Source organism: Zophobas morio, unplaced genomic scaffold (genome assembly GCF_036711695.1).
Source record: "Zophobas morio isolate AGI-343-1 ecotype UQ-CSIRO unplaced genomic scaffold, CSIRO_AGI_Zmor_V1 ptg000020l, whole genome shotgun sequence".
In the NCBI taxonomy this organism is placed as follows: domain Eukaryota; kingdom Metazoa; phylum Arthropoda; class Insecta; order Coleoptera; family Tenebrionidae; genus Zophobas; species Zophobas morio.
This window is the reverse complement of record NW_026972125.1, coordinates 1180259-1206736: the sequence shown is the minus strand read 5'-3', so window position 1 is coordinate 1206736 and position 26478 is coordinate 1180259. Positions and strand designations below refer to the sequence as shown.

Sequence of the window (26478 nt, the reverse complement as noted above, 5' to 3'; positions counted from 1 at the left end):
ATGCATTTATAGAGATTTATCAAAAATTGTGTATATTTTGAAGACATTTTGTGCATAAAAATCTGATAAGAATAAGTAATAAATGTTGGTAGAGTGGCGAGTTTCGATCTCGTGGTTTTGATATCAATAAACACTAGATTTTTATCTTATCTTTAAAAAAAAAAACACAGTGGTGCTTCCGATGTATATATTGTCAATAAAAAACACTCGATCTTAATCTGATATCATTGTTTCAATAACAGTACCTACTTGACACTATGAACTTTTTTATCAATCAATTTCAAGTTTCTTGAAGGTGCCTTCAACTCCAAAAACATCGTTGGCCAGTTTGGATTTCCCCATTCGTTTCTTTTCGTCCACCTTCTGACCCTCGTGCCATTCCAACAAATCATAGTTGTCCAAAATATTCTTCATATTTTGCTCTAAAATCTTTGAAACTGTAGATAACTGTTTTTTTTTTATATAATTACTAACCGTTCATAGTTTGACTGGACGGCTGCGCACCTCCGTACTCTTCGGGCAAACACTCCTTCGGCACACTCTTATACAGGGTGTCCGAATTAGGAGTGTGGAATTGCAGCTGAAAATAACAGTGACAACAAACCGACAGTGTTTAATAATAAATCCGTACCAGGTTGTAAATTTCGGTTTTCAAGAAGGGTTTGATTAGGGCCATGATTTTGTCAATCAAAGGGCTGGCATTCATCACGTGTATTCCTTTGATCCTGACAGGAGTTCCTTCCTTAAATAAAAAAAATAAGTCAAGGGTTAGAGTTGAAAGTCAGAGACATACTTGGACTAGACAAAGGGCGTGCTTGATGGGGTTCACGTTCAGTCTTGTCAGATGCCCTAGTGAGAACCCTTTCATGTCAAACAAGGCCACCACTCCAGTGTCAGCCCCATTCAGGTGCAAATACAGCACACTAACCATATTAATCAGATTTATAATATTAGCACAGTTGAAGCTGTCCGTTTTTGTATCAAGTAGTTTGAACATGAGGATTCCACAACCATCAGGAGTTCTCTTTGGTAAAACACCAGTAAACCTGCGATTTTAGTTAGAGTTGGGTAAAAAGTGGCGTTTTTGGTCCACAATCTGACTTACACCACCGGCGAAGTGATTTTCAACACGTCGGGTTTAAGGGCTGTGAAAATTTCAGGGCAAAGGTTTCTTACGGTGAAGTAGTTGTCGATGGCGGTTTTGGCTGCTTCGATTTGGTAGTAGCAGCTGTGGAGGGACAGAAGAATTTGTGTTTCTGGGGACGATTTTATCAGTTAGGACGATTTAGTGGATGTAGGAAGTTACCCACCGTGCAATTCTGGTAAATGTGGCTGCTTTTTCAACCATTCTTTGATGATTTCTACGTCTTGTTTTGTCAGTTTGGGGTCTCTGGAGTAGAGTTTTTCGGGTTCTATGCACTTGGATGACATGGCTGACACGTTTCAGAATTTTAAGTAGATCACAATTTTAGATGGAGTTAACAGCGAGTACTACGGTGAGTATTTTTGTGTCGATCTTTAAATAGTGAAGTGAGTTGAGAAGGTTGATCGAGTGATAAAGCGTGATTGCGGTTATCAGTGACATAACTGAGAACAATTAGAAAATTTTTATAAATCACAATGTTTCGTTTTTTAATTTCTTGATTTTTACATTTCAATTGTGCAAGTTTTCCATGTTACAATTTGTTGATTTTTCACTTTCAAATTTTTGAGTTTCTAGTTTTTAATTTTTCGTTTCTTCATTTTTGTACTTGGAATTTTCGAGTTTTCAATCATTAATTTTTCAATTTTTCATTTCTTCAGTTTTTAGATTTTTCAAGTTTTCGATGTGCCAATTTTCGTGTTTTTTTTTCTAGATTTTTCAGTTTCTAGTTTTTAATTTTTCAAATTTTCAATTTTCAGTTCTTCAGTTTTTCTATTTTTCAATTTTTCAATTTGCAGTTTTTCGATTTTACAATTTTTCTTACAATTAATTTTTCGCTTTGACGATTTCTCAGTTCTCCAGTTTTTAGTTTTTCGTTTTTTAATTTTTCGATTTGCAATTTTTCAATTTTTAAATATTTTGATTTTTCGTTTTTTCAATTTTTCAGTTTCTTAGTTTTTAATTTTTCCATTTTTTAATTTTCGATTTCTTCATTTGATTTGCAAATTTTGGATCTTACAATTTTTTTTTTTTCGTTTTCATTTAATTTCTTGATTTTTATTTTTTATATTTCGATTGTGCGATTTTTCTGTTACAATTTTTTGGTTTTTCACTTTTAGATTTTTCGGTTTCTAATTTTTAATTTTTCGGTTCGTCAGTTTTGAACTTGGAATTTTTCGAATTTTTAATCTTTAATTTTTCAATTTTTCATTCCTTCAGTTTTTAGATTTTTCAATTTTTCGATATGCCAATTTTAGCGTCTTTTTTTTCTCGATTTTTCAGTTTTTAGTTTTTAATTTTTCAAATTTTCAATTTTCAATTTTTAAATATGTTGATTTTTCGTTTTTTCCATTTTTCAGTTTCTTAGTTTTTAATTTTTCGATTTTATATTTTTCATTTGTTCATTTTAAAATTTTTTACTTTTTCAACTTTGGAATTTTTCAATTTTTCGATTTGCAATTTTTCAATTATTCAATATTTTGATTTTTCTTTTTTTCCATTTTTCAGTTTCTTAGTTTATAATTTTTCGATTTTTTAATTTTTCGTTTCTTCGTTCGATTTGCAAATTTTGGACCTTAAAATTTTTTGATTTTTCACATTCAGATTTTTCGGTTTCTAGTTCTTAATTTTTCGTTTCTTCAGTTTTGAACTTAGAATTTTTCGCGTTTTTAATTTTTCAATTTTTCATTTCTTCAGTTTTTGGATTTTTCAATTTTTCCATGTGCCAATTTTCGCTTTTTTGTTATTTTCTAGATTTTTCAGTTTCTAGTTTTTAATTCTCGAATTTTCAATTTTCAGTTCTCAGTTTTTCGATGTTTCAGTTTTTCCATTCGCAATTTTTTGATCTTACAATTTTTCGTATTTTCAATGTTTTGATTTTTCACTTTGACGATTCCTCAGTTCTCCAGTTTTTAATTGTTCGTCTCTTTAATTTTTTTGGACTTGCAATTTTTTGAGTTTTCAATTTTTCATTTTTAATTTTTGGATATTTGAATTTTTAGTGTCTTCAATTTTAGAATTTTTCAATTTTTCGATAATTTTTTGAATTTTCGGTCCTCAGTTTCTCAATCTTTAATTTTTCGATTTTTTTATTTTTCATTTGTTCAACTTTGGAATTTTTCTTTAGTTTTGAACTTGGAATTTTTCGCGTTTTAATCTTTAATTTTTCAATTTTTCATTTCTTCAGTTTTTGGATTTTTCAATTTTTCGATGTGCCCATTTTCGGTTTTTTTATTTTCTCGATTTTTCATTTCATTTCTTCATTCAATTTGCAAATTTTCGATCTTACAATTTTTTGATTTTTCGTTTTTTTGATTTATCTTTTTTTAAATGTTTTGAATTTCTTGATTTTTAATTTTTATACTTCTATTGTCCAATTTTTCTGTTACAATTTTTTGCTTTTCACTTTCAGACTTTTCGGTTTCCAGGTTTAAATTTTTCGCGTCCTCAGTCTTCAACTTGGAATTTTTCGATTTTTCAATTTTTAACTTTTCAATTTTTCATTTCTTCAATTTTTGGATATTGCAATTTTTCGAGGGTTCAATTTAAAATTTTTCATTTTTCAGTTTCTTAGATTTTAATTTTCCCATTTTTTAATTTTTCATGTCTTCATTTAATCGGTTTTTCAATTTTTCGATTCTTTGGTTTCTTTGTTTTTAATTTTGCGATTTTTCAATTCTCTAATTCTAAACTCCGAAAAATAGGAAGATCTAAAAATCGAAAACCATACAAAAACAAAAAAAAAAAATGGAGAATCCAGAAATCTTACAATTGAATTTTTGAGTTTTAAACAGAAAGATTGGAAACTCGAATGTCGAAAATTCGAAGAAACGAAAATTCGAAAGTCGGAAATGGAGAAATCGGAAGCTCAAAAAGCAAAACAATTTAAAAGTAAAAAACTGAAGAATGGAAAAAAGTCAAAAATCGAGAAAAATCGAAAAATTAAAAACTCGAAAACTTAAGAAATCAAAAACTGATTTGAAATTTGAAAAAAAACCATCCAAACATCGAAAAGTCAAAAAATTGATAACTTGAAAACTTTCCGAGATTGAATTTTTCAATTTTTCAACTTTGAAATTTTTCGTGTTCCCTTTTAATTTTTTCGACTTTTTATTCTCGAAATATAAAATTTGAGAAATTATGTAGTACATCGAGAAATTGAAAATTCCAAAAATTGCATATCGAGAACACGAAAAAACAAAATCGAAAACTCGAGAAATCAAAAAATCAAAGAGTAAAAACTGAGGAATGGAAAAATTAAGAAAATCGAAAATCAAATATCCGAAAATTGAAAATTCGAAAATCGAAAATTCCAGAAATTGAAAAACGGAAAAGTCAAAAAATTGAAGTCCAAAAACTGAAGAATGGAAAAATTAAAATCGAAAATTGGAAAAATGAAAATCGATAATTCTAAAATCAAAAAATCGGAAAGCAAAAAAATTAAAAAATCGAAAAGCAAAAAATTGAAAAATCGAAAAGCAAAAAAATTGAAAATTCAAATATTGCAAAATCTAATTGCGTGAGAAGTAAAAAATTGAAGAATGGAAAAAATTAAAAAATGGTAAAAATCGAAAAATCAAAAACTTGAAAACTCGAAAACTTGAGAAATCGAAAACCGAAAAAATAAAATTGGAAAATTTGAAAATTCAGAAAATGGAAAAATCGAAAATCGAAAAATTGAAACATCGAAAAATCGGAAAGTCAAAAAATTGATAACTCGAAAACTTACCGAGTTTCAATTTTTCAACTTCGAAATTTTTCGTCTCTTTGGATTTTTAATTTTTCGATTTTTCAACTTTCTAAATTTAAAAATTGAAAAACTGGAATATCGAAAAGTTGAAAATTGCAAAAATTGCATATCGACAAATCAAGAAAACAAAAAACCAAAGTCCAAAAATCGAAAAATCGAAAACTCGAGAAAAAAAAATCAAAAAGTAAAAATACTGAAAAATCGATAAACTGGACAAATTAAGAACTCGAAAATTAAAAACAAATCAGAATTGAAAATTCGAAAATCAAATAATGGAAATCGAAAAACCGAAAATCAAAGAAACGTAAATCGAAAAATCGAAAATGGAAAACTGAAAATTTATAGATCGAAAATTGAAAAATCTAAAATCGAAAATGAAAAGTGAAAATGGAAAAATCGTAAATTGAAAAATCGAAAATTGAAAAATCGAAAATCGAAAATTCGAGAAATTAAAAAATAGAAAAATTGAATAACAAAAATATTGAAATTTCGGACACTGGAAAATATAAGTTTGGAACATTCGAAAATTCAAAAATTTGAAAAATCGAACAATTGAAATATCGAAAACCCGAAAATTAGAAAAATCAAAAATCGAAAATTGAGAGGACGAAAACTCCAAAGATCAAAAAATAAAAAATTGAGAAATCGATAAACTGAAGAATGGAAAAAAAATGAAGGGTAAAAAGAAAAGAATGGAAAAGTTGAAAAATCGAAAAGCATGAAAATTGAAAATTCGAATATTGGAAGATCTAAAATTAGAAAATTCGAAAAATCGAAAATTAGAAAGATTAAAAATCGAAAAATTGAATTCTAATTTCTGAGTACATATTCTAATTTTTCGTATTTTCGATTTTTCAGTTTCTCGATTTTTAATTTTAAAAATGTTCAATTTTTTGATTTGCAAATTTTCTATGTAACCGATTTTTCGTTTTTTCGATGTTTTGATTTTTCAAAATTTCGGTTTTCAATTTCTCCAACTTTCAATTTAAACGTCTTCAAATTTTGTTCTTCTTAATTTCTCAATAATTCAAGTTTCTGGTGCTCAATTTTTCAATTTTTCGATCTTTCACTTTTAAAAATTGTAAACAAACAGATTTTGGATTAAAGATTTTCTCTTATAGACTTCTTTTCACGTTGCTCAAGAATTTTTGATGTTCTTCCGCAAATTTTAAAAACTGAAATCGAAAAATTAAGATATTGAAAAATTGAACACACGAAAAATTGAAAATTTCAAAGCAGAAAAATTGAAACATTTTAAAACTGAAATCGATCGGTCGAAAATTTGCAAAATAAAATTTGAAAAGTAAATAATCGAAAAATTGAGAAATCGTAAACCGGAAAAACTAAAAAATTTACATTTTTTAGAAAAGCAGAAGAAAAAGCAAGAGAGAAATGGGAATGGGAGAAAATTTGAAAACAACTAATACAAACCACAGTAGAAGAGGCACAATTAAGGTGGATACCACATGTACTGCGATGAAGCACAAATATTCCATATTGAGGCGGCCGAGAAAGAAAAAAAAAGCCAAGGCGAACAGCCACAATAATTTTTTTTGTTTATCATTAATACGAAATGTAGTAATTTAAATTTTTGTAAATTCCAGTGTATTTTGGGTTGCATAACTACAACCACTGACATTTCAGCCACCTTGACCGCACTTAATTTTTTCCTTAATTTACGCCACAGACAAAAAGCGGCTTGTGCGATTTTGTTATTATACCAAAACGTCTCAAAAGGAATCTAATTAATTAAAATAAATAATACAAAATTCTAGTGTTACTCAACCGCCGCTGTCTGGCTGTCATCCGTCAAACCAAACGTCAAAGTCAAATGTCATCCGCAGGTGGACCCCTATCAGTTTATCAATTTTTCCTCGAAAAGCCACACATTCCGCACTTAATGAATTAAAACAATGGCAATAAACCTCGACAAACACCGCGACGAGCTCGTCTCCGCCTGGAAGGACGTCCTCGACGCCAAAACCGCCACAAACTGGTAAGCCACCACCGCACAATCTCCATCCATGACTCCCCCTTTCCAGGGCCTTATTCGCCTACGAGGGCCAAACCAACATCCTCAAGTTCGTGAGCAAGGGCTCCGCCGGCATCGAAGAGCTCACCGAGGACTTCAACAGCGGCAAAATCATGTACGCTTTCGTGCAAGTCGAAGACCCCAAAACGTCCCTAACCAAGTTCGTCCTGATCAACTGGCAGGGCGAGGGGGCCAACACGCTCCGCAAAGGCATCTCCGCCAACCACCTCCGCGACGTGGAGAAGTTCTTCACCGGCGCACATTTGACAATAAGCGCTCGCAACGAAGAGGAAGTGGAGCCCCAGCTCATCATCGACAAGGTGGCCAAGTCGGGGTCGGCGTACAGCTTCAAGGCGCCGCGGGCGGAGATCATCGAGCCGTCGGGGCCCGTGGGGACGACGTACCAGCGGGTGAACCCCATTAAAGAGATTAATTCAAGGGAGAGGGACCAGTTCTGGCGGAAGGAAGAGGAAGAGGAGAAGAAGCGGGTGGAGGAGGAGCGGAAGCGGAAGGAGTTGGAGAGGATGAAAAGCGAAGAGGAGCTGAAGAAGAGGGAGCTCCAGGAGACGGCCAAACGGGACGCGGAGATGTCCCGCAGGAACAACAACATCGATTTGATCAAACAGGCCGAAAAGGAGGCTGCTAGTAGTGCTGTGGAGGCGTCGAATTACGACGATTTCGAAGAGGAGTTCGTGAATAGGGTGAATCAGAGTGAGGTTTTGAGAAAGCAGCGGAAACAAGAGGCTGAGGATTTAATTTCGCAGAGAACGATTGACGCTAGATCAATTTTCGAACAACATACGTCAGCTGGGCAGAAAAAAACCCCCGAAAAGCCGGTCAGAAACTCGATTTTGAAGGCGCAGAATTTGACGGTTGAGGCAAAACCGTATGATAGCGACGAAGAGGGTGACCAATTTTCAACAATCAAACGTTCTCCGAAAGACTTGGATAAGAAAAGTGTTACAAGCCCGACTTTAGCGGAGGCTCCTGTGAACGAGCTTCCGAAAGAGGAAAAAATTCAACCCATCGAACAAATCACAGATCAACAATTTGTGGACGAATACTTGTATGAATTTAGCACCCCAGGACTTCAAGCTAGAGCTCTTTATGATTATCAAGCCGGTAACAAACCACCCGTCATTCATTAACCAAAAATGATTTGTTTTAATTGTAGCTGACGACAGTGAAATCACCTTTGATCCAGGTGACATAATCACAAACATCGACCAAGTGGACGAGGGCTGGTGGCAAGGTCTAGCTCCTAACGGTACTTACGGGCTCTTCCCAGCCAATTACGTTGAGTTAATGCAATAATTATGACGCTTGTGCTTGTTCAGTTGCTCAGTTGCATTTAATCAAATTTTTTGACGCAATAATTTGTCGATATAGGTTAAGTTCATTTTGATACCAAAATTCTAACTTTTAAGTATATTCTGGCATGGCACACTGCTAAAAGTATTAATTGAGCACTCAGGCGATCATACGTTTAAAAAGGCAACGCAGTGTTTTTTAATTATTTATTAATATAGCGAAACTGTCACACGATGTTTTGGAAGTGTCTGTGTTCACGTCACAATAATGCATGAATTGACACGTCACGAACTTGACGTTTTAGACAGAATTTTGGCAACTCTGACACCCCATAGCGATCACTTTAGATGCCTTTGACACTCACGTTTGAATCACCCCTTGCCTTACACTATTGTGCAAAATTTTGTCAAGAACACCCAGAGGTGCTAAGTTAGAGTAAATGTCGCCAAAGTGTGTCATAACGAAATTCGACTTTAAGTATGCTTTAATTTAGAAGTATTTTCGTACGTTGCTTGGTGCCTCCAGAAGTGTCTAGTGTTCCCTTCGCTTTCGCGCCTACTTCGTTCGTTTTAAGTTGCAGCACTGCCATTCCTATTTCTGTGCCAACCTTCTCAAGCCAAAACCCTAGCCGGCGGTTTTGTCGACGACTAATTTCGCTGTTTGTTACTGTGAATTGAACTAGATATAAAATTTAAAAATAGTTATACCGTTGATAAATCATAATTTTTATATATTATTATACATTATACTTACGTTACGAGGTATGATATACATTTACATATACATAAAGATTGTTAGTTAAGAAACGACTTTAGCACAAATTAACTTTCCACAAGACTTACGATCGTTTGCACCCTTTATATAAATCTTTACTTTGTGATATGGTATTAATAATATAATCTTGTATGTATTTACGAACAGTAAAGTTATGTAATTTTTTAGCCTTTTTCTTGCAATCAATACTCCCCAGCGTTGTACCAGCACTTCCAGAATAGAGGTTAGTTTTTAAAAAAAAAATGGGCTCGAAAGAACCATGAGAAACAAACTGACAACGGGAACAACAATTGGAAGGTTATATGAAGAACTGGTAGAGAGAACCAACAACCAATAGGTTAAGTCAATCACCCATTTAATGAGGCGTTCAGCGACGTCCAATTGGCGTAGAGTTGACCACGTGATACTTTAATGTGGTGTTAAAAATTTAATCGCAATCAAATACTTAATTGTGTCTGTGTAAAGAGCAGTTAAGCGTTCATCATCATCCTCTTGTTCGCACAAAAAATTGCTTTCGAAAAATTTGATTTGGAAAATGTGATTTAAAGAAATAAACGTTAAAATTTGATTTAAAGTTTGATAATTAATTTAGCAGAAATTCAAACGAAGCGGCACATTAATAAATGAATTTCGTAGCCCACTAGATGTAAATCATTTATTAACACCCTATATGTATACAGGTAGGGAGTATATTACAAAAAAATAAGTATTTCCCCCCTGAGGAAGGTCTCTATGAACGCCCACGTAAAGACAACGTTTGATTACCAACCAGCAGAAAACATGGACAATATACTACTATTACTTTTGTTTTTAAAGTAGTTTTAAAGAATCTCAGGGACCAATTTTGTTCTGTTTCTGAAGTAGTTTTAAGGATCTCGGGGTTCTTTTGTGTTTGTTTTTGAAGTAGTTTGAAAGAACCTCGGGGACCCCTTTTGTTTTGTTTTTGAAGTAGTTCAAAAGAATCTCGGGGGCCACCTGTGTCCTGTTTTTGAAATGGTTTTAAAGAATCTCGGGGGTCCTTTGTCGTTTGTTTTTGAAGTAGTTTTAAGAATCTCGGGGGTCCCTTGCCGTTTGTTTTTGAAGTAATTTTAAGAATCACGGGGGTTCGTTGTCGTTTGTTTTTGAAGTAGTTTGAAAGAATCTCGGGGACTTCTTGTGTTTTGTTTTTGAAGTAGTTTTAAGAATCTCGGGGGTTACTTTTGTCGTTGGTTTTTGAACTAGTTTGAAAGAATCTCGGAGACTCCTTGTGTTCTGTTTTTGAAGTAGTTTTAAGAATCTCGGCGGTCCCTTGTTGTTTGTTTTTGAAGTAGTTTGAAAGAATCTCGTGGACTCCTTGTGTTCTGTTTTTGAAGTAGTTTTAAGAATCTCGGGGGTCCCTTGTCGTTTGTTTATGAACTAGTTTTAAGAATCTTGGGGGTTCGTTGTCGTTTGTTTTTGAAGTAGTTTGAAAGAATCTCGGGGATTTCTTGTGTTTTGTTTTTGAAGTAGTTTTAAGAATCTCGGGGGTTACTTGTCGTTTGTTTTTGAACTAGTTTGAAAGAATCTCGGGGACTCCTTGTGTTTTGTTTTTGAAGTAGTTTTAAGAATCTCGGGGGTCCCTTGTCGTTTGTTTTTGAAGTAATTTTAAGAATCTCGGGGGTCCCTTGTCGTTTGTTTTTGAACTAGTTTTAAGAATCTCGGGGGTTCGTTGTCGTTTGTTTTTGAAGTAGTTTGAAAGAATCTCGGGGACCCCTTTTGTTTTGTTTTTGAAGTAGTTCAAAAGAATCTCGGGGGCCACCTGTGTCCTGTTTTTGAAATGGTTTTAAAGAATCTCGGGGGTCATTTGTCGTTTGTTTTTGAAGTAGTTTTAAGAATCTCGGGGGTCCCTTGCCGTTTGTTTTTGAAGTAATTTTAAGAATCACGGGGGTTCGTTGTCGTTTGTTTTTGAAGTAGTTTTAAGAATCTCGGGGGTTACTTTTGTCGTTGGTTTTTGAACTAGTTTGAAAGAATCTCGGAGACTCCTTGTGTTCTGTTTTTGAAGTAGTTTTAAGAATCTCGGCCGTCCCTTGTTGTTTGTTTTTGAAGTAGTTTGAAAGAATCTCGTGGACTCCTTGTGTTCTGTTTTTGAAGTAGTTTTAAGAATCTCGGGGGTCCCTTGTCGTTTGTTTATGAACTAGTTTTAAGAATCTTGGGGGTTCGTTGTCGTTTGTTTTTAAAGTAGTTTGAAAGAATCTCGGGGATTTTTTGTGTTTTGTTTTTGAAGTAGTTTTAAGAATCTCGGGGACTCCTTGTGTTTTGTTTTTGAAGTAGTTTTAAGAATCTCGGGGGTCCCTTGTCGTTTGTTTTTGAAGTAATTTTAAGAATCTCGGGGGTCCCTTGTCGTTTGTTTTTGAACTAGTTTTAAGAATCATGGGGGTTCGTTGTCGTTTGTTTTTGAAGTAATTTGTAAGAATCTCGGGGACCCCTTTTGTTTTGTTTTTGAAGTAGTTCAAAAGAATCTCGGGGGCCACCTGTGTCCTGTTTTTGAAATGGTTTTAAAGAATCTCGGGGGACATTTGTCGTTTGTTTTTGAAGTAGTTTTAAGAATCTTGGGGGTCTCTTGCCGTTTGTTTTTGAAGTAATTTTAAGAATCACGGGGGTTCGTTGTCGTTTGTTTTTGAAATAGTTTGAAAGAATCTCGGGGACTTCTTGTGTTTTGTTTTTGAAGTAGTTTTAAGAATCTCGGGGGTTACTTGTCGTTTGTTTTTGAACTAGTTTGAAAGAATCTCGGGGACTCCTTGTGTTCTGTTTTTGAAGTAGTTTTAAGAATCTCGGGGGTTACTTGTCGTTTGTTTTTGAACTAGTTTGAAAGAATCTCGGGGACATCTTTTGTTTTGTTTTCGAAGTAGTTCAAAAGAATCTCGGGGGCCACCTGTGTCCTGTTTTTGAAATGGTTTTAAAGAATCTCGGGGGTCCTTTGTCGTTTGTTTTTGAAGTAGTTTTAAGAATCTCGGGGGTCTCTTGCCGTTTGTTTTTGAAGTAATTTTAAGAATCACGGGGGTTCGTTGTCGTTTCTTTTTGAAGTAGTTTGAAAGAATCTCGGGATTTCTTGTGTTTTGTTTTTGAAGTAGTTTTAAGAATCTCGGGGGTTACTTTTGTCGTTGGTTTTTGAACTAGTTTGAAAGAATCTCGGAGACTCCTTGTGTTCTGTTTTTGAAGTAGTTTTAAGAATCTCGGCGGTCCCTTGTCGTTTGTTTTTGAAGTGGTTTTAAGAATCTCGGGGGTCTCTTGCCGTTTGTTTTTGAAGTAGTTTGAAACAATCTCGGGGACTCCTTGTATTTTCTTTCTGAAGTAGTTTTAATGATCTCAGGGAAGCAATGTGTTTTGTGTGTGAAGTAATTTGAAAGAGTCTCCGTGCCACCTGTGTCCTGTTTTTGGAGTGATTTTAACGAATCTCGGGGTCTCTTCTCGTTTGTTTTTGAAGTAGTTTTAAGGATCTCAGGACGCATTGTGTTTTGTGTTTAAAATAATTTGAAGGATGTCGGGGGCCACCTGCGTCCGGTTTTTGAAGTAGTTTTAAAGAATATCGGGGACCCCTTTTGTTTTGTTTTTGAAGTAGTTCAAAAGAATCTCGGGGGCCACCTGTGTCCTGTTTTTGAAGTGGTTTTAAAGAATCTCGGGGGTCCCTTGTCGTTTGTTTTTGAAGTAGTTTTAAGAATCTCGGGGGTCCCTTGTCGTTTGTTTTTGAAGTAGTTTTAAGAATCTCGGGGGTTCGTTGTCGTTTGTTTTTGAAGTAGTTTGAAAGAATCTCGGGGACTTCTTGTGTATTGTTTTTGAAGTAGTTTTAAGAATCTCGGGGACTCCTTGTGTTTTGTTTTTGAAGTAGTTTTAAGAATCTCGGGGGTCCCTTGTCGTTTGTTTTTGAAGTAATTTTAAGAATCTCGGGGGTCCCTTGTCGTTTGTTTTTGAACTAGTTTTAAGAATCTCGGGGGTTACTAGTCGTTTGTTTTTGAAGTAGGTTGAAAGAATCTCGGGGACTTCTTGTGTTTTGTTTTTTTGAAGTGGTTTTAAGAATCTCGGGGGTTACCTGTCGTTTGTTTTTGAACTAGTTTGAAAGAATCTCGGAGACTCCTTGTGTTTTGTTTTTGAAGTAGTTTTAAGAATCTCGGGGGTCCCTTGTCGTTTGTTTTTGAAGTAGTTTTAAGAATCTCGGGGGTCTCTTGTCGTTTGTTTTTGAAGTAATTTGAAATAATCTTGAAGACCACTTGTGTCCGGTTTTTTGAGTAGTTTCAAAGAATCCCGGGGGAACCTTTTTGTTTTGTTTTTGAGGTAGTTTTAAAGAATCTCAGGGACCCATTTTGTTCTGTTTTTCGAAGTAGTTTTAAGGACCTCGGGGTTCTTTTGTATTTGTTTTTGAAGTAGTTTGAAAGAATCTCGGGGGACCTTTGATCCAGGTGACATAATCACAAACATCGATCAAGTGGACGAGGGCTGGTGGCAAGGTCTAGCTCCCAACGGTACTTACGGGCTCTTCCCAGCCAATTACGTTGAATTAATGCAATAATTATGACGCTTGTGCTTGTTCAGTTGCTCAGTTGCATTTAATCAAATTTTTTGACGCAATAATTTGTCGATATAGGTTAAGTTGATTTTGATACCAAAATTCTAACTTTTAAGTATATTCTGGCATGGCACACTGCTAAAAGTATTAATTGAGCACTCATGCGATCATACGTTTTCTTAAAAAGCAACGCAGTGTTTTTGAATTATTTATTAATATAGTGAAACTGTCACACGATGTTTTGGAAGTGTCTGTGTTCACGTCACAATAATGCATGAATTGACACGTCACGAACTTGACGTTTTAGACAGAATTTTGGCAACTCTGACACCCCATAGCGATCACTTTAGATGCCTTTGACACTCACGTTTGAATCACCCCTTGCCTTACACTATTGTGCAAAATTTTGTCAAGAACACCCAGAGGTGCTAAGTTAGAGTAAATGTCGCCAAAGTGTGTCATAACGAAATTCGACTTTAAGTATGCTTTGATTTAGAAGTATTTTCGTACGTTGCTTGGTGCCTCCAGAAGTGTCTAGTGTTCCCTTCGCTTTCGCGCCTACTTCGTTCGTTTTAAGTTGCAGCACTGCCATTCCTATTTCTGTGCCAACCTTCTCAAGCCAAAACCCTAGCCGGCGGTTTTGTCGACGACTAATTTCGCTGTTTGTTACTGTGAATTGAACTAGATATAAAATTTAAAAATAGTTATACCGTTGATAAATCATAATTTTTATATATTATTATACATTATACTTACGTTACGAGGTATGATATACATTTACATATACATAAAGATTGTTAGTTAAGAAACGACTTTAGCACAAATTAACTTTCCACAAGACTTACGATCGTTTGCACCCTTTATATAAATCTTTACTTTGTGATATGGTATTAATAATATAATCTTGTATGTATTTACGAACAGTAAAGTTATGTAATTTTTTAGCCTTTTTCTTGAAATCAATACTCCCTAGCTTTGAACCAGCAGGCCCAGAATAGAGGTTAGTTTTTCAAAACTAAAAAATGACAATTGACGACGTGAAGAAAAAATTAGAAGGTTATATGAAGAACTGGTAGAGAGAACCAACAACCAATAGGTTAAGAAAGAATATTTTAAATGAGGGTAAGTCAATCACGCATTTAATGAGGCGTTGAGCGACGTCTGATTGGCGTAGAGTTACCCACGTGATACTTTAATGTCGTTAAAAATTTAATCGCAATCAAATATTTAATTGTGTTTCTGTTAATCGGATATTAAAGTTTCATAATTAATTGAGCAGAAATTCAAACGAAGCGGCACATTAATAAATGAATTTCACAGCCCACCAGATGTAAATCATGTATTAACACCCTAATGTATACGGGTAGGGAGTATATTACAAAAATTTAATTTCTAAGAGCGCCCATCTAAAGACAAACTTTGATTACCAAGCAGCCGACAAAAGGAAACAAGGAATCATACTTTATATAACCTCTTTGGAAAATTGATGATGTCACTTTAATAAATTACGATTAAATGTTGTTGCTACCAGGGGAAGATTTGAAAGAATTTCGGAGATCTTTCTGTGTATCGTTTTTGAAGCAATTTGAAAGAATCTCGGGAGCCCCTTGACTTTTATTTTTGAAGTAGTTTGAAAGAATCCCTTTTTTATTATATAGAATTTATTAACGGACTTGGACATTTTACATATACAGACATATAATGCATTAATATGTAATAAATATATATATGAGTATACAATAAAATAAAATTTCACAATCCTAAATAAAACAGTTTTTTATTTGTACTTAAAAGAATTAGAAGATATACCCAATACCCATGTAAGTAAGCGCAGAAAATGGTTGCTGCCTCGTTGTTAATCGAACCACACACCCTCCACTTACCGGGAAGGTATCCTGACCACTAGACCACGAAACCTCTTATCTTTCTTCGCTTACTACTACTTATTATTGTGTCGCCACACCCAAATATAAGCGCGATAGAGAATTTACTAGTCTTGATAATCTGCTGGTACAGGAATACTACATAGTTCTATGATATGATACATCTAAAAATCGTGTATTACGAACATAACGACTGGGCTCATGTAAAGAAAACATGGACAATATATTACTACTACTTTTGTTTTTGAAGTAGTTTTAAAGAATATCGGGGACCCATTTTGTTCTGTTTTTCAAGTGGTTTTAAGGATCTCGGAGTTCTTTTGTGTTTCTTTTTTAAATTGTTTGAAATAATCTCAGGGGTTTCTTGTCGTTTGTTTTTGAGGTAGTTTGAAACAATCTCGGGGACTCCTTGTGTTTTGTTTTTGAAGTAGTTTTAAGAATCTCGGGGACGCATTATGTTTTGTGTTTGAAGTAATTTGAAACAATCTCAGGGACCACCTTTGTCCGCTTTTTGAAGTGGTTTTAAAGAATCTCGGGGACTCCTTTTGTATTGTTTTTGAAGTAGTTTGAGAGAATCTCGGGGGTCCCTTGTCATTTGTTTTTGAAGTAGTTTTAAGAATCTCGGGGGTCCCTTGTCGTTTGTTTTTGGAGTAGGTAGTTTTAAGAATCTCGGGGGTCCCTTGTTGTTTGTTTTTGAAGTAGTTTGAAAGAATCTCGGGGACTCTTTGTGTTTTGTTTTTGAAGTAGTTTTAAGAATCTCGGGGACGCATTGTGTTTTGTGTTTGAAGTAATTTGAAAGAATCTCGGGGACCTCCTGCCTCCTATGTCCGATATTTGAAGTGGTTTTAAAGAATCTCGGGGACTCCTTTTGTTTTGTTTTTGAGGTACTTTTAAAAAATTTCAGGGACGCTTTTTGTTCTGTTTTTGACGTAGTTTTAAGGACCTCGGGCTTCTTTTGTGTTTGTTTTTGAAGTAGTTTTAAAGACTCTCGGTAACCCATTTTGCTCTGTTTCTGAAGTAAGAATCTCAGGCGTTCATTGTCGTTTGTTTTTGAAGTAGTTTGAAAGAATTTCGGGGACTTCTTGTGTTTTGTTTTTGAAGGAGTTTTAAGAATCCCGGGGGTTACTTATCGTTTGTTTTTGAAGTGGTTTAAGAATCTCGGGGGTTACGTGTCGTTTGTTTTTGGAGTAGTTTTAAGAATGTCGGAGGTCCCTTATCGTTTGTTTTTGAGGTAGTTTTAAGAATCTCGGTGGTTACTTGTCGCTTATTTTTGAACTAGTTTGAAAGAATTTCGGAGACTCCTTGTGTCTGGTTTCTGAAGTAGTTTGAAAGAATCTCGGGGGGGCCCCTGTGTCCGGTTTTTTAAGTGGTTTTAAAGAATCTTGGAGGTCCCTTGTCGTTTGTTTTTGAAATAGTTTTAAGAATCTCGGGGGTCCCTTGTGGTTTATTTTTGAATTAGTTTGAAAGAATCCCGGGGACTCCTTGTGTTTTGTTTTTGAAGTAAATTTTAAGGACCTCGGGGTTCTTTTGTGTTTGTTTTTGAAGTAGTTTGAAGGAATCTCGGGGGACCTCTTTTGTTTTGTATTCGAAGTAGTTTGAAAAAATCTCGGGGGTCCTTTGTAGTTTGTTTTTGAAGTAGTTTTAAGAATCTCGGAGGTCCCTTGTCATTTGTTTTTGAAGTAGTTTTAAGAATCTCGGGGGTCCCTTGTCGTTTGTTTTTGGAGTAGGTAGTTTTAAGAATCTCGGGGGTCCTTTGTCGTTTGTTTTTGAAGTAGTTTGAAAGAATCTCGGGGACTCTTTGTGTTTTGTTTTTGAAGTAGTTTTAAGAATCTCGGGGACGCATTGTGTTTTGTGTTTGAAGTAATTTGAAAGAATCTCGGGGACCTCCTGCCTTCTGTGTCCGATATTTGAAGTGGTTTTAAAAAATCTCGGGGACTCATTTTGTGTTGTTTTTGAAGTAGTTTAAAATAATCTCGGAGGCCACCTTTGTCCGCTTTTTGAAGTGGTTTTAAAGAATCTCGGGGACTCCTTTTGTTTTGTTTTTGAGTTAGTTTTAAAAAATCTCAGGGACGCATTTTGTTCTGTTTTTGAAGTAGTTTTAAGGACCTCGGGCTTTTTTTGTGTTTGTTTTTGAAGTAGTTTTAAAGACTCTCGGCAACCCATTTTGCTCTGTTTCTGAAGTAGTTTTAAGAATCTCAGGCGTTCATTGTCGTTTGTTTTTGAAGTAGTTTGAAAGAATCTCGGGGACTTCTTGTGTTTTGTTTTTGAAGGAGTTTTAAGAATCCCGGGGGTTACTTATCGTTTGTTTTTGAAGTAGTTTTAAGAATCTCGGGGGTTACTTGTCGTTTGTTTTTGGAGTGGTTTTAAGAATCTCGGGGGTCCCTTGTCGTTTGTTTTTGAAGTAGTTTTAAGAATCCCGGCGGTTACTTGTCGCTTGTTTTTGAACTAGTTTGAAAGAATCTCGGAGACTCCTTGTGTTTTGTTTTTGAAGTAGTTTGAAAGAATCTCGGGGGGGGGGGGGGGGCTGTGTCCGGTTTTTGAAGTGGTTTTAAAGAATCTTGGAGGTCCCTTCTCGTTTGTTTTTGAAATAGTTTTAAGAATCTCGGGAGTCCGTTGTGGTTTATTTTTGAATTAGTTTGAAAGAATCCCGGGGACTCCTTGTGTTTTGTTTTTGAAGTAATTTTAAGGACCTCGGGGTTCTTTTGTGTTTGTTTTTGAAGTAGTTTGAAGGAATCTCGGGGACCTCTTTTGTTTTGTATTCGAAGTAGTTTGAAAGAATCTTGGAGGTCCCTTGTAGTTTGTTTTTGAAGTAGTTTTAAGAATCTCGGGGGTCCCTTATAGTCTGTTTTTGAAGTAGTTGGAAAGAATCTCGGGGGTCCCTTGTAGTTTGTTTTTGAAGTAGTTTTAAGAATCTCGGGGGTCCCTTGTCGTTTGTTTTTGAAGTAGTTTTAAGAATCTCGGGGACGCATTGTGTATTGTGTTTGAAGTAATTTGAAAGAATCTCGGAGACCACCTGTGTATTGTTTTTGGAGTAGTTTCAAAGAATCCCGGGGGACCGTTTTTTTTTGTTTTTGAGGTACTTTTAAAGAATCTCAGGGACCCATTTTGTTCTGTTTTTCGAAGTAGTTTTAAGGACCTCGGGGTTCTTTTGTGTTTGTTTTTGAAGTAGATTGAAAGAATCTTTGGGGACCCCTTCTGTTTTGTATTTGAAGTGGTTTTAAAGAATCTCGGCAACCCATTTTGTTCTGTTTCCGAAGTAGTTTTAAGAATCTCGGGGGTCCCTTGTCGTTTGTTTTTGAACTAGTTTGAAAGAATCCTGGGGACTTCTTGTGTTTTATTTTGGAGTAGTTTTAAGAATCTCGGGAGTCCCTTGTCGTTTGTTTTTGAAGTAGCTTTAAGAATCTCAGGGGTCCCTTGTCGTTTGTTTTTGAAGTGGTTTGAAAGAATCTCGGGGACTCCTTGTGTTTTGTTTTTGAAGTAGTTTTAAGAATCTCGGGGGTTATTTGTCGTTTGTTTTTGAAGTAGTTTGAAAGAATCACGGAGACTCCTTGCGTTTTGTTTTTGAAGTAGTTTTAAGAATCTCGGGGTTGTTTTGTGTTTATTTTTGAAGTAGTTTTAAAGAATCTAGGGGGTATTTTGTGTTTGTTTTTTAAAGAATCTAGGGGGTATTTTGTGTTTGTTTTTGAAGTAGTTTGAAAGAATCTTGAAGACCATCCGTGTCCGGTTTCTGGAGTAGTTTCAAAAAATCCCAGGGAACCGTTTTTGTTTAGTGTTTGAGGTAGTTTTAAAGAATCTTGGGGACCCATTTTGTTGTTTTCGAAGTAGTTCTAAGGACCTCGCGGTTCTTTTCTGTTTGTTTTTAAAGTAGTTTGAAAGAATCTCGGGGGACCCCTTTTGTTTTGTATTTGAAGTAGTTTTAAAGACTCTCGACGACCGATATTGTTCTGTTTCTGAAGTAGTTTTAAGGATCTCCGGGTTGTTTTGTGTTTATTTTCGAAGTAGTTTTAAGCATCTCGGGGATGTTTTGTGTTTGTTTTTGAAGTAGTTTTAAGAATGTCGGGGGTCCCTTGTCGTTTGTTTTTGAACTAGTTTGAAAGAATCCCGGGGACTTCTTGTGTTTCGTTTTTGGAGTAGTTTTAGGAATCTCGGGGGTACCTTGTCGTATGTTTTTGAAGTAGTTTAAAAGAATCTCGGGGGACCCCTTTTGTTTTGTATTTGAAGTAGTTTTAAAACATCTCGGCGACCCATTTTGTTCTGTTTCTGAAGTAGTTTTAAGGATCTCGGGGACGTATTGTGTTTTGTGTTTGAAGTAATTTGAAAGAATCTCGGAGACCACCTGTGTCCTGTTTTTGGAGTAGTTTCAAAGAATCCCTGGGGGCCATTTTTGTATGGTTTTTGAGGTACTATTAAAGAATCTCGGCAACACATTTTGTTCTGTTTCCGAAGTAGTTTTAAGAATCTCGGGGGTCCCTTGTCGTTTGTTGTTCAATTAGTTTGAAAGAATCCTGGGGACTTCTTGTGTTTTATTTTGGAGTAGTTTTAAGAATCTCGGGAGTCCCTTGTCGTTTGTTTTTGAAGTAGTTTTAAGAATCTCGGGGGTTATTTGTCGTTTGTTTTTGAAGTAGTTTGAAAGAATCTCGGAGACTCCTTGCGTTTTGTTTTTGAAGTAGTTTTAAGAATCTCGGGGTTGTTTTGTGTTTATTTTTGAAGTAGTTTGAAAGAATCTCGGCGGTATTTTGTGTTAGTTTTTGTAGTAATTTGAAAGAATCTTGAAGACCACCTGTGTCCGGTTTTTGGAGTAGTTTCAAAAAATCCCAGGGGACCGTTTTTGTTTAGTTTTCGAGGTAGTTTTAAAGAATCTTGGGGACCCATTTTGTTGTTTTTGAAGTAGTTCTAAGGACCTCGCGGTTCTTTTCTGTTTGTTTTTAAAGTATTGTGATAGAATCCCGGGGGACCCCCTTTGTTTTGTATTTGAAGTAGTTTTAGAGACTCTCGACGACCTATATTGTTCTGTTTCTGAAGTAGTTTTAAGGATCTCGGGGTTGTTTTGTGTTTATTTTAGAAGTAGTTTGAAAGAATCTCGGGGGTCCCTTGTAGTTTAGTTTAGAAGTTGTTTTAAGCATCTCGGGGGTGTTTTGTGTTTGTTTTTGAAGTAGTTTTAAGAATGTCGGGGGTCCCTTGTCGTTTGTTTTTGAACTAATTTTAAGAATCGGGGGGTCTCTTGCCGTTTGTTTTTGAAGTAGTTTTAAGAATCTCGGGGGTCCCTTGTCGTTTGTTTTTGAAGTAGTTTGAAAGAATCTCGTAGACTCCTTGTGTTTTGTTTTTGAAGTAGTTTTAAGAATCTCGGGGGTCTCTTGTCGTTTGTTTTTGAAGTAGTTTTAAGAATCTCGGCGGACCCCTTTTGTTTTGTATTTGAAGTAGTTTTAAAGAATCTCGACGACCCATTTTGTTGTGTTTCTGAAGTAGTTTTAAGGATCTCGGAGTTGTTTTGTGTTTGTTTTTGAAGTAGTTTGAAAGAATGTCGGGGGTCTCTTGTAGTTTATTTTAGAAGTAGTTTTAAGAATTTCGGGGGTGTTTTGTGTTTGTTTTTGAAGTTGCTTGAAAGAATCTCGAGGGGCCCTTGTATTTTGTTTTTGAAGTAGATTTAAGAATCTCGGGGGTCCCTTGTCGTTTGTTTTTGAAGTAGTTTTAAGAATGTCGGGGGTCCCTTGTCATTTTTTTTTGAAGTAGTTTTAAGAGTTTCGGGTGTTCTTTGTCGTTTTTTTTTTGAAGTAGTTTTAAGAATCTCGGGGGACCCCTTTTGTTTTGTATTTGAAGTAGTTTTAAAGAATCTCGTCAACCCATTTTGTTCTGTTTCTGAAGTAGTTTTAAGGATCTCGGAGTTATTTTGTGTTTGTTTTTGAACTAGTTTGAAAGAATCTCGGGGGTCTCTTGTAGTTTATTTTAGAAGTAGTTTTAAGAATTTCGGAGGTGTTTTGTGTTTGTTTTTGAAGTAGTTTGAAAGAATCTCGAGGGGCCCTTGTATTTTGTTTTTGAAGTAGATTTAAGAATTTCGGGGGTCCCTTGTCGTTTGTTTTTTAAGTAGTTTTAAGAATGTCGGGGGTCCTTTGTCGTTTGTTTTTGAAGTAGTTTTAAGAATCTCGGGGGTCTCTTGTCTTTTATTTTTGCAGTAGTTTTAAGAGTCTCGGGTGTCCTTTGTCGTTTTTTTTAAGTAGTTTTAAGAATCTCGGTGGACCCCTTTTGTTTTGTATTTGACTTAGTTTTAAAGAATCTCGTCGACCCATTTTGTTCTGTTTCTGAAGTAGTTTTAAGGATCTCGGAGTTGTTTTGTGTTTGTTTTTGAAGTAGTTTGAAAGAATCTCGGGGGTCTCTTGTAGTTTGTTTTTGAAGTAGATTTAAGAATCTCGGGGGTCCCTTGTCGTTTGTTTTTGAAGTAGTTTTAAGAATCGGGGGTCTCTTGTCGTTTGTTTTTGAAGTAGTTTGAAAGAATCTCGGAGACTCCTTGTGTTTTGTTTTTGAAATAGTTTTAAGAATTTCGCGGGTCACTTGTCGTTTATTTTTGAAGTAGTTTGGAAGATTTCCTTGGACTTATTGTGTTTTGTTTTTGGAGTAGTTTTGACAATCTCGGGGGTCCCCTGTCGTTTGTTTTTGACGTAGTTTTAAGAATCTCGGGGGATCCCTTTTTTTTTGTATCTGAAATGGTTTTAAAGAATCTGGGCGACCCATTTTGTTCTGTTTCTGAGGTAGTTTTAAGGATCTCGGGGTTTTTTGTGTTTGTTTTTGAAGTAGTTTGAAAGATTCTCGGGGGTCCCTTGTAGTTTGTTTTTGAAGTAGTTTTAAAATCTCGTGGGTCCCTTGTTGTTTGTTTTTGATCTAGTTTGAAAGAATCCTGGGGATATCTTGTGTTTTGTTTTTGGAGTAGTTTTAAGAATCTCGGGGACGCATTGTGTTTTGTGTTTGAAGTAATTTGAAAGAACCTCGGGGACCACCTGTGTCCGGTTTTTGAAGTAGTTTTAAACAATCTCGGAGACTCCTTTTGTTTTGTTTTTGAAGTGGTTTAAAAGAATCTCGGGGGTCCCTTGTCGTTTGTTTTTGAACTAGTTTTAAGAATCGGGGGTCTCTTGTCGTTTGTTTTTGAAGTAGTTTTAAGAATCTTGGGGGTTCCTTGTTGTTTGTTTTTGAAGTAGTTTGAAAGAATCTCGGGGACTCTTTGTGTTTTGTTTTTGAATTAGTTTTAAGAATCTCGGGAGTCCCTTGTCGTTTGTTTTTGAAGTAGTTTTAAGAATCTCGAGGGTCCCTCGTCGTTTGTTTTTGAAGTAGTTTTAAGAATCTCGGGGGTCGCTTGTCGTTTGATTTTGAAGTAGTTTGAAAGAATCTCGGGGACTCTTTGTTTTTTATTTCTGAAGTAGTTTTAAGTATCTCGGGGACGCATTGTGTTTTGTGTTTGAAGTAATTTGAAGAAATCTTGAAGACCACCTGTGTCTGGTTTTTGGAGTAGTTTCAAAAAATCTCGGGGCACCCCTTTTGTTTTGTATTTGAAGTAGTTTTAAAGAATCTCGACGACCGATTTTGTTCTGTTTCTGAAGTAGTTTTAAGGATCTCGGGGTTGTTTTGTGCTTGTTTTCGAAGTAGTTTTAAGAATCTCGGGGGTCCCTTGTCGTTTGTTTTTGATCTAGTTTGAAAGAATACCGGGGACTTCTTGTGTTTTGTTTTTGGAGTAGTTTTAAGAATCTCGGGGGTACCTTGTCGTTTGTTTTTGAAGTAATTTAAAAGAATCTCGGGGGACCCCTTTTGTTTTGAATTTGAAGTAGTTTTAAAAAATCTCGGCGACCCATTTTGTTCTGTTTCTGAAGTAGTTTTAAGGATCTCGGGGTTGTTTTGTGTTTGTTTTTGAAGTAGTTTGAAAGAATCTCGGGGGTCCCTTGTCGTTTGTTTTTGAAGTAATTTGAAAGAATTTCGGGGACTCCTTGTGTTTTGTTTTTGAAGTAGTTTTAAGAATCTCGGGGACGCATTGTGTTTTGTGTCTGAAGTAATTTGAAGGATTGTCGTGGACCCCTTTCGTTTTTTTTTTTTTTTTATTGTATTTAGTTATGTTTCCCTTTTTGTCTTATTCTTAAGTCGTTTGAAGAAATTTTGGGGACCTGTTGTCCTAGAACAATTAATTTGGAAGAACTTGGGTTCGGGAGCGCCTAAAACGTCTAAATTTTACCTAATTAATAGTATATAAAATCTGTGCCATTAACCTGTCCCGTCATGATCCGAATTCTAATAAAAGCTCAATCGAGCCTTATCATATCACAAACCCAGCACATACGCCTTGCATCAGGCTACCACCTACCAATGGTTTCAGTACATTATCGATTTATTTACTTGTCGAGTGTGTACCTTGCCGTAATTACCGCCCATCAAAAATAGAATCGTACGAGATAAAGGACAAGAGGTAATGGAAAGACATCACGGTGCCTTCACCATATTGACATTTCCATTGTGTGCACTTAGTGCGTGTTAGTGTTATTATGGCCTGCGGTGAGTATGCAGTAATTGACCATCAAGCTTATTTTCATTATGATTGGGTTGCTATAGCGACTGTAATTTTGCAACTGACAGCGCAACACAGCATCTATAGCCGACGGGCGTACAAAGGTAGGTATAAAGTTGATCCGCTTGCGCGATCGATTTTCTTATTATTTCGAATTGCAAACGGACGTCGTTAGGGGGCAAGTTTTAACATTGTTTATTACATATTCGAGCACAGATTCTGCGAATTTGTTGTAGACGAGCTGACGATTAGAGAGACGGTGGAATTACGCGGAATTCGAGATATTTAAGCGAAGGTTTGAAATTTCATACCGTAGTTGGAGGATAATTTAGTTAATGAATGCATCGCTGGAGTCGGATTGGGTAGCAGTGATGTGTTGAGGATTCCGGGGCGCTTTTTGATTAACTTCATCGTGGTGGTGAGGTTTTTTGTTTGCTTTGGTTAGACTGGAGTTTATTGAGGGAAGATGGGTTATTATGTGCTTTGTGGGTTTACCATGTGGTGGAGTCTTTAAGAAGACGTTTGTAGAGTGTAACTGAAAACGTGAATGTTGACGAACAATTAGACAAATTTTTAGCAACGTACAGTTGTACATTTCTAGAGTGGGTATGTTTACAAAGGACTTTATATGTACATACTAGGGACATATGGAATGCAAATAACGCTTTAATCAGGTTGTGCTTTCGTCAGATAACTAAAGCTTTATGGAATTGTAGTTTTTTCGTTGTGAAGTTTGTTTATTTGGTCACCGTCGATGTAATCATCCCTTGTTGTACCACAGTTTCCATTAGCGGATTAATCCCTCTTCAATTTCAATAAAAACTGTTCCAATTTATAAAAATTTTATATTTATAAGAAAGCGAGGGTGGGTGGGCGGAGCTAGTACTATAAATAAATCTTATAACAAATAGTACAGCAAAAAAGTTATTATTGGCGCTTTTTTTACAGCCTAGTTTCTATCAGTTACTTACCACTCCCACTCTGCACGAGAACATATAATAAACCCCGCCCACCCATCCGCCTCCATTTCGGTGATTAATTTTATATAAAAAAAGAAACTTAAAACATGTATAAAATAGTAAATTCTGTAGAAAAATATGGATTTTGCAATTAAACTCCGCCCCTTTATCTGACAACGAATAAAAAATTCATCAAAATCGAGATAGCGGCGGGTGGGTGGGGCTTAATTATTGCCCTCTTTTTCTTAATATATACCTAGTTTCAATAACACGAAATACCATTTGATATTTTAAGTATGTTCTTATTGGGAGAAGACTGTATATACTAAGAAAATCGAAGGATAAATCCCACCCACCAGCCCCATCTCAATTGTGATTAATCTTTTTATTCGTCCTGAGGTGGAGAGCGAAGAGAAGACAATTACCCTTTTTTTCGGAAAGAAAGTTTAAGGCGTCCAAATTGGAACATCGGTTCCACTTTCAAAATTTGTGAAATACTTATTTTACAGAATCCTTTCTTACGTATCTTTAAAATTATTCTTTAAGGCTCTAAAGTTTCTAAAGATTCTGAACATTTCGAAGACGGAAGAATCCAAAAATTCTGAAAACTTTGACGTTACGAAGATTCTGAAGATTCCAAAGATTTCAAAAAGGTTGAAGATTTTGAATCAAGATACTGAAGATTGTAAATATTCAGAAAATTCTGAAGATTCAGTGTTTGGAAAATTGAATATTCCAAAAAATTTGAAGACTTCGAAGATTCAGAAGATTCCGGAAATGATAAAAATTCCAAAATTTACAGTTTTTCGAATATTTCAAAAATTCCGTATATTCCGAGAGATACCAGAAATTCCAAAGATTCTAAATATTCCGAGATTCTAGGGATTCTAAGGTTTCTGAAGATTCTGAAGAATACAAAAATTTCAAAGATAATAAAGATTCCAGAGATTCCAGACTTTCCAAATATTCGAAAAAGTTTGAAGATTATGGGGATTTTGAAAGTTCTGAAAATTCCAAAAACTGACAATTCTAAGTTTTCAAAAGCTGAAGATTCCAAAAAATCTGAAGACTTTTAAGATTCCGAAGATTCTAAGAATATAAGAATACCAAATATTCTAGAATTTCCAGAAAATTCATAAATTACGGATATTCCGAAACTGTACAGATTTCCGAAATTTCCAAAAATTTTGGACGTTCCAAGCCCCTAGATATACCATAAATTTTAAAGATTCGAAAGTTTCTAGAGATTTTAAAGACTCTGATTGAAGATACTGAAGATTGTAAGTATTCGGAAAATTCTGAAGATTCACAGTGTTTGGAAGATTGCAGATTCCAACAAATCTGAAGACTTTGAAGACTCAGAAGATTCTAAATACTATAAAAATTCCAAAAGTTCCAGAGATTTTCGAATATTACAGAAATTCCGTATATTTCCAGATTTCAGAAATTCCAAACATTCCGAATATTCCGAGGTTCTAGAGATTCTAAAAATTCTGAACATTTTAAGGTTTCTAAAGATTCTGGATATTTCGAAGGTTGAAGATTTCAATAAGTCTGAATATTTTGAAG

The 26478-nt window shown here is 35.2% G+C and overlaps 2 protein-coding genes and 1 long non-coding RNA gene across 4 annotated transcripts; 2 read left to right on the top strand and 1 right to left on the bottom strand.

Moving 5' to 3' along the window:
• Positions 1-173: 173 nt before the first annotated feature.
• LOC135131331 (alpha-tocopherol transfer protein-like) lies at positions 174-1604 on the bottom strand. Its single transcript, XM_064059006.1, has 6 exons — positions 1311-1604; positions 1106-1256; positions 794-1046; positions 632-742; positions 475-580; positions 174-422 (listed from the first exon to the last, which is right to left on the bottom strand). The coding sequence occupies exons 1-6, from the start codon at positions 1429-1431 to the stop codon at positions 271-273; spliced, it is 894 nt and encodes a 297-aa protein (XP_063915076.1). The 5' UTR covers positions 1432-1604; the 3' UTR covers positions 174-270.
• Positions 1605-6670: 5066 nt separating this feature from the next.
• Positions 6671-9577, top strand: LOC135131330 (drebrin-like protein). Of its 2 annotated transcripts, XR_010280908.1 has the most exons (4): positions 6671-6888; positions 6935-8046; positions 8099-9119; positions 9178-9577. XR_010280908.1 is itself a non-coding variant. In XM_064059004.1 (3 exons), exons 1-3 carry the CDS (start codon positions 6806-6808, stop codon positions 8236-8238), a joined length of 1335 nt encoding a protein of 444 aa, XP_063915074.1. In that variant the 5' UTR covers positions 6671-6805; the 3' UTR covers positions 8239-9176. The 2 variants fall into 2 exon arrangements, 1 of the variants encoding a protein (XP_063915074.1); XM_064059004.1 differs by lacking the exon at positions 9178-9577 and having other exon boundaries at positions 8099-9176.
• A 3837-nt stretch (positions 9578-13414) lies between these two features.
• On the top strand, positions 13415-14626 carry LOC135131332 (uncharacterized). The gene is made up of 2 exons (XR_010280909.1): positions 13415-14415; positions 14474-14626. It is a non-coding gene; the product is annotated as an uncharacterized LOC135131332 (long non-coding RNA).
• Positions 14627-26478: the final 11852 nt, after the last annotated feature.

Coding starts and splice junctions, on each gene's coding strand:
- LOC135131331 (XM_064059006.1), bottom strand. CDS start 1,431: ATGTCATCCAAGTGCATAGAACCCGAAAAACTCTACTCCAGAGACCCC. Junction 1,047..1,105: donor AAAATCACTTCGCCGGTGGT/GTAAGTCAGATT, acceptor CTAAAATCGCAG/GTTTACTGGTGTTTTACCAA. Junction 743..793: donor ACGCCCTTTGTCTAGTCCAA/GTATGTCTCTGA, acceptor TTTTTATTTAAG/GAAGGAACTCCTGTCAGGAT.
- LOC135131330 (XM_064059004.1), top strand. CDS start 6,806: ATGGCAATAAACCTCGACAAACACCGCGACGAGCTCGTCTCCGCCTGG. Junction 6,889..6,934: donor GCCAAAACCGCCACAAACTG/GTAAGCCACCAC, acceptor CCCCCTTTCCAG/GGCCTTATTCGCCTACGAGG. Junction 8,047..8,098: donor TCTTTATGATTATCAAGCCG/GTAACAAACCAC, acceptor TTTTAATTGTAG/CTGACGACAGTGAAATCACC.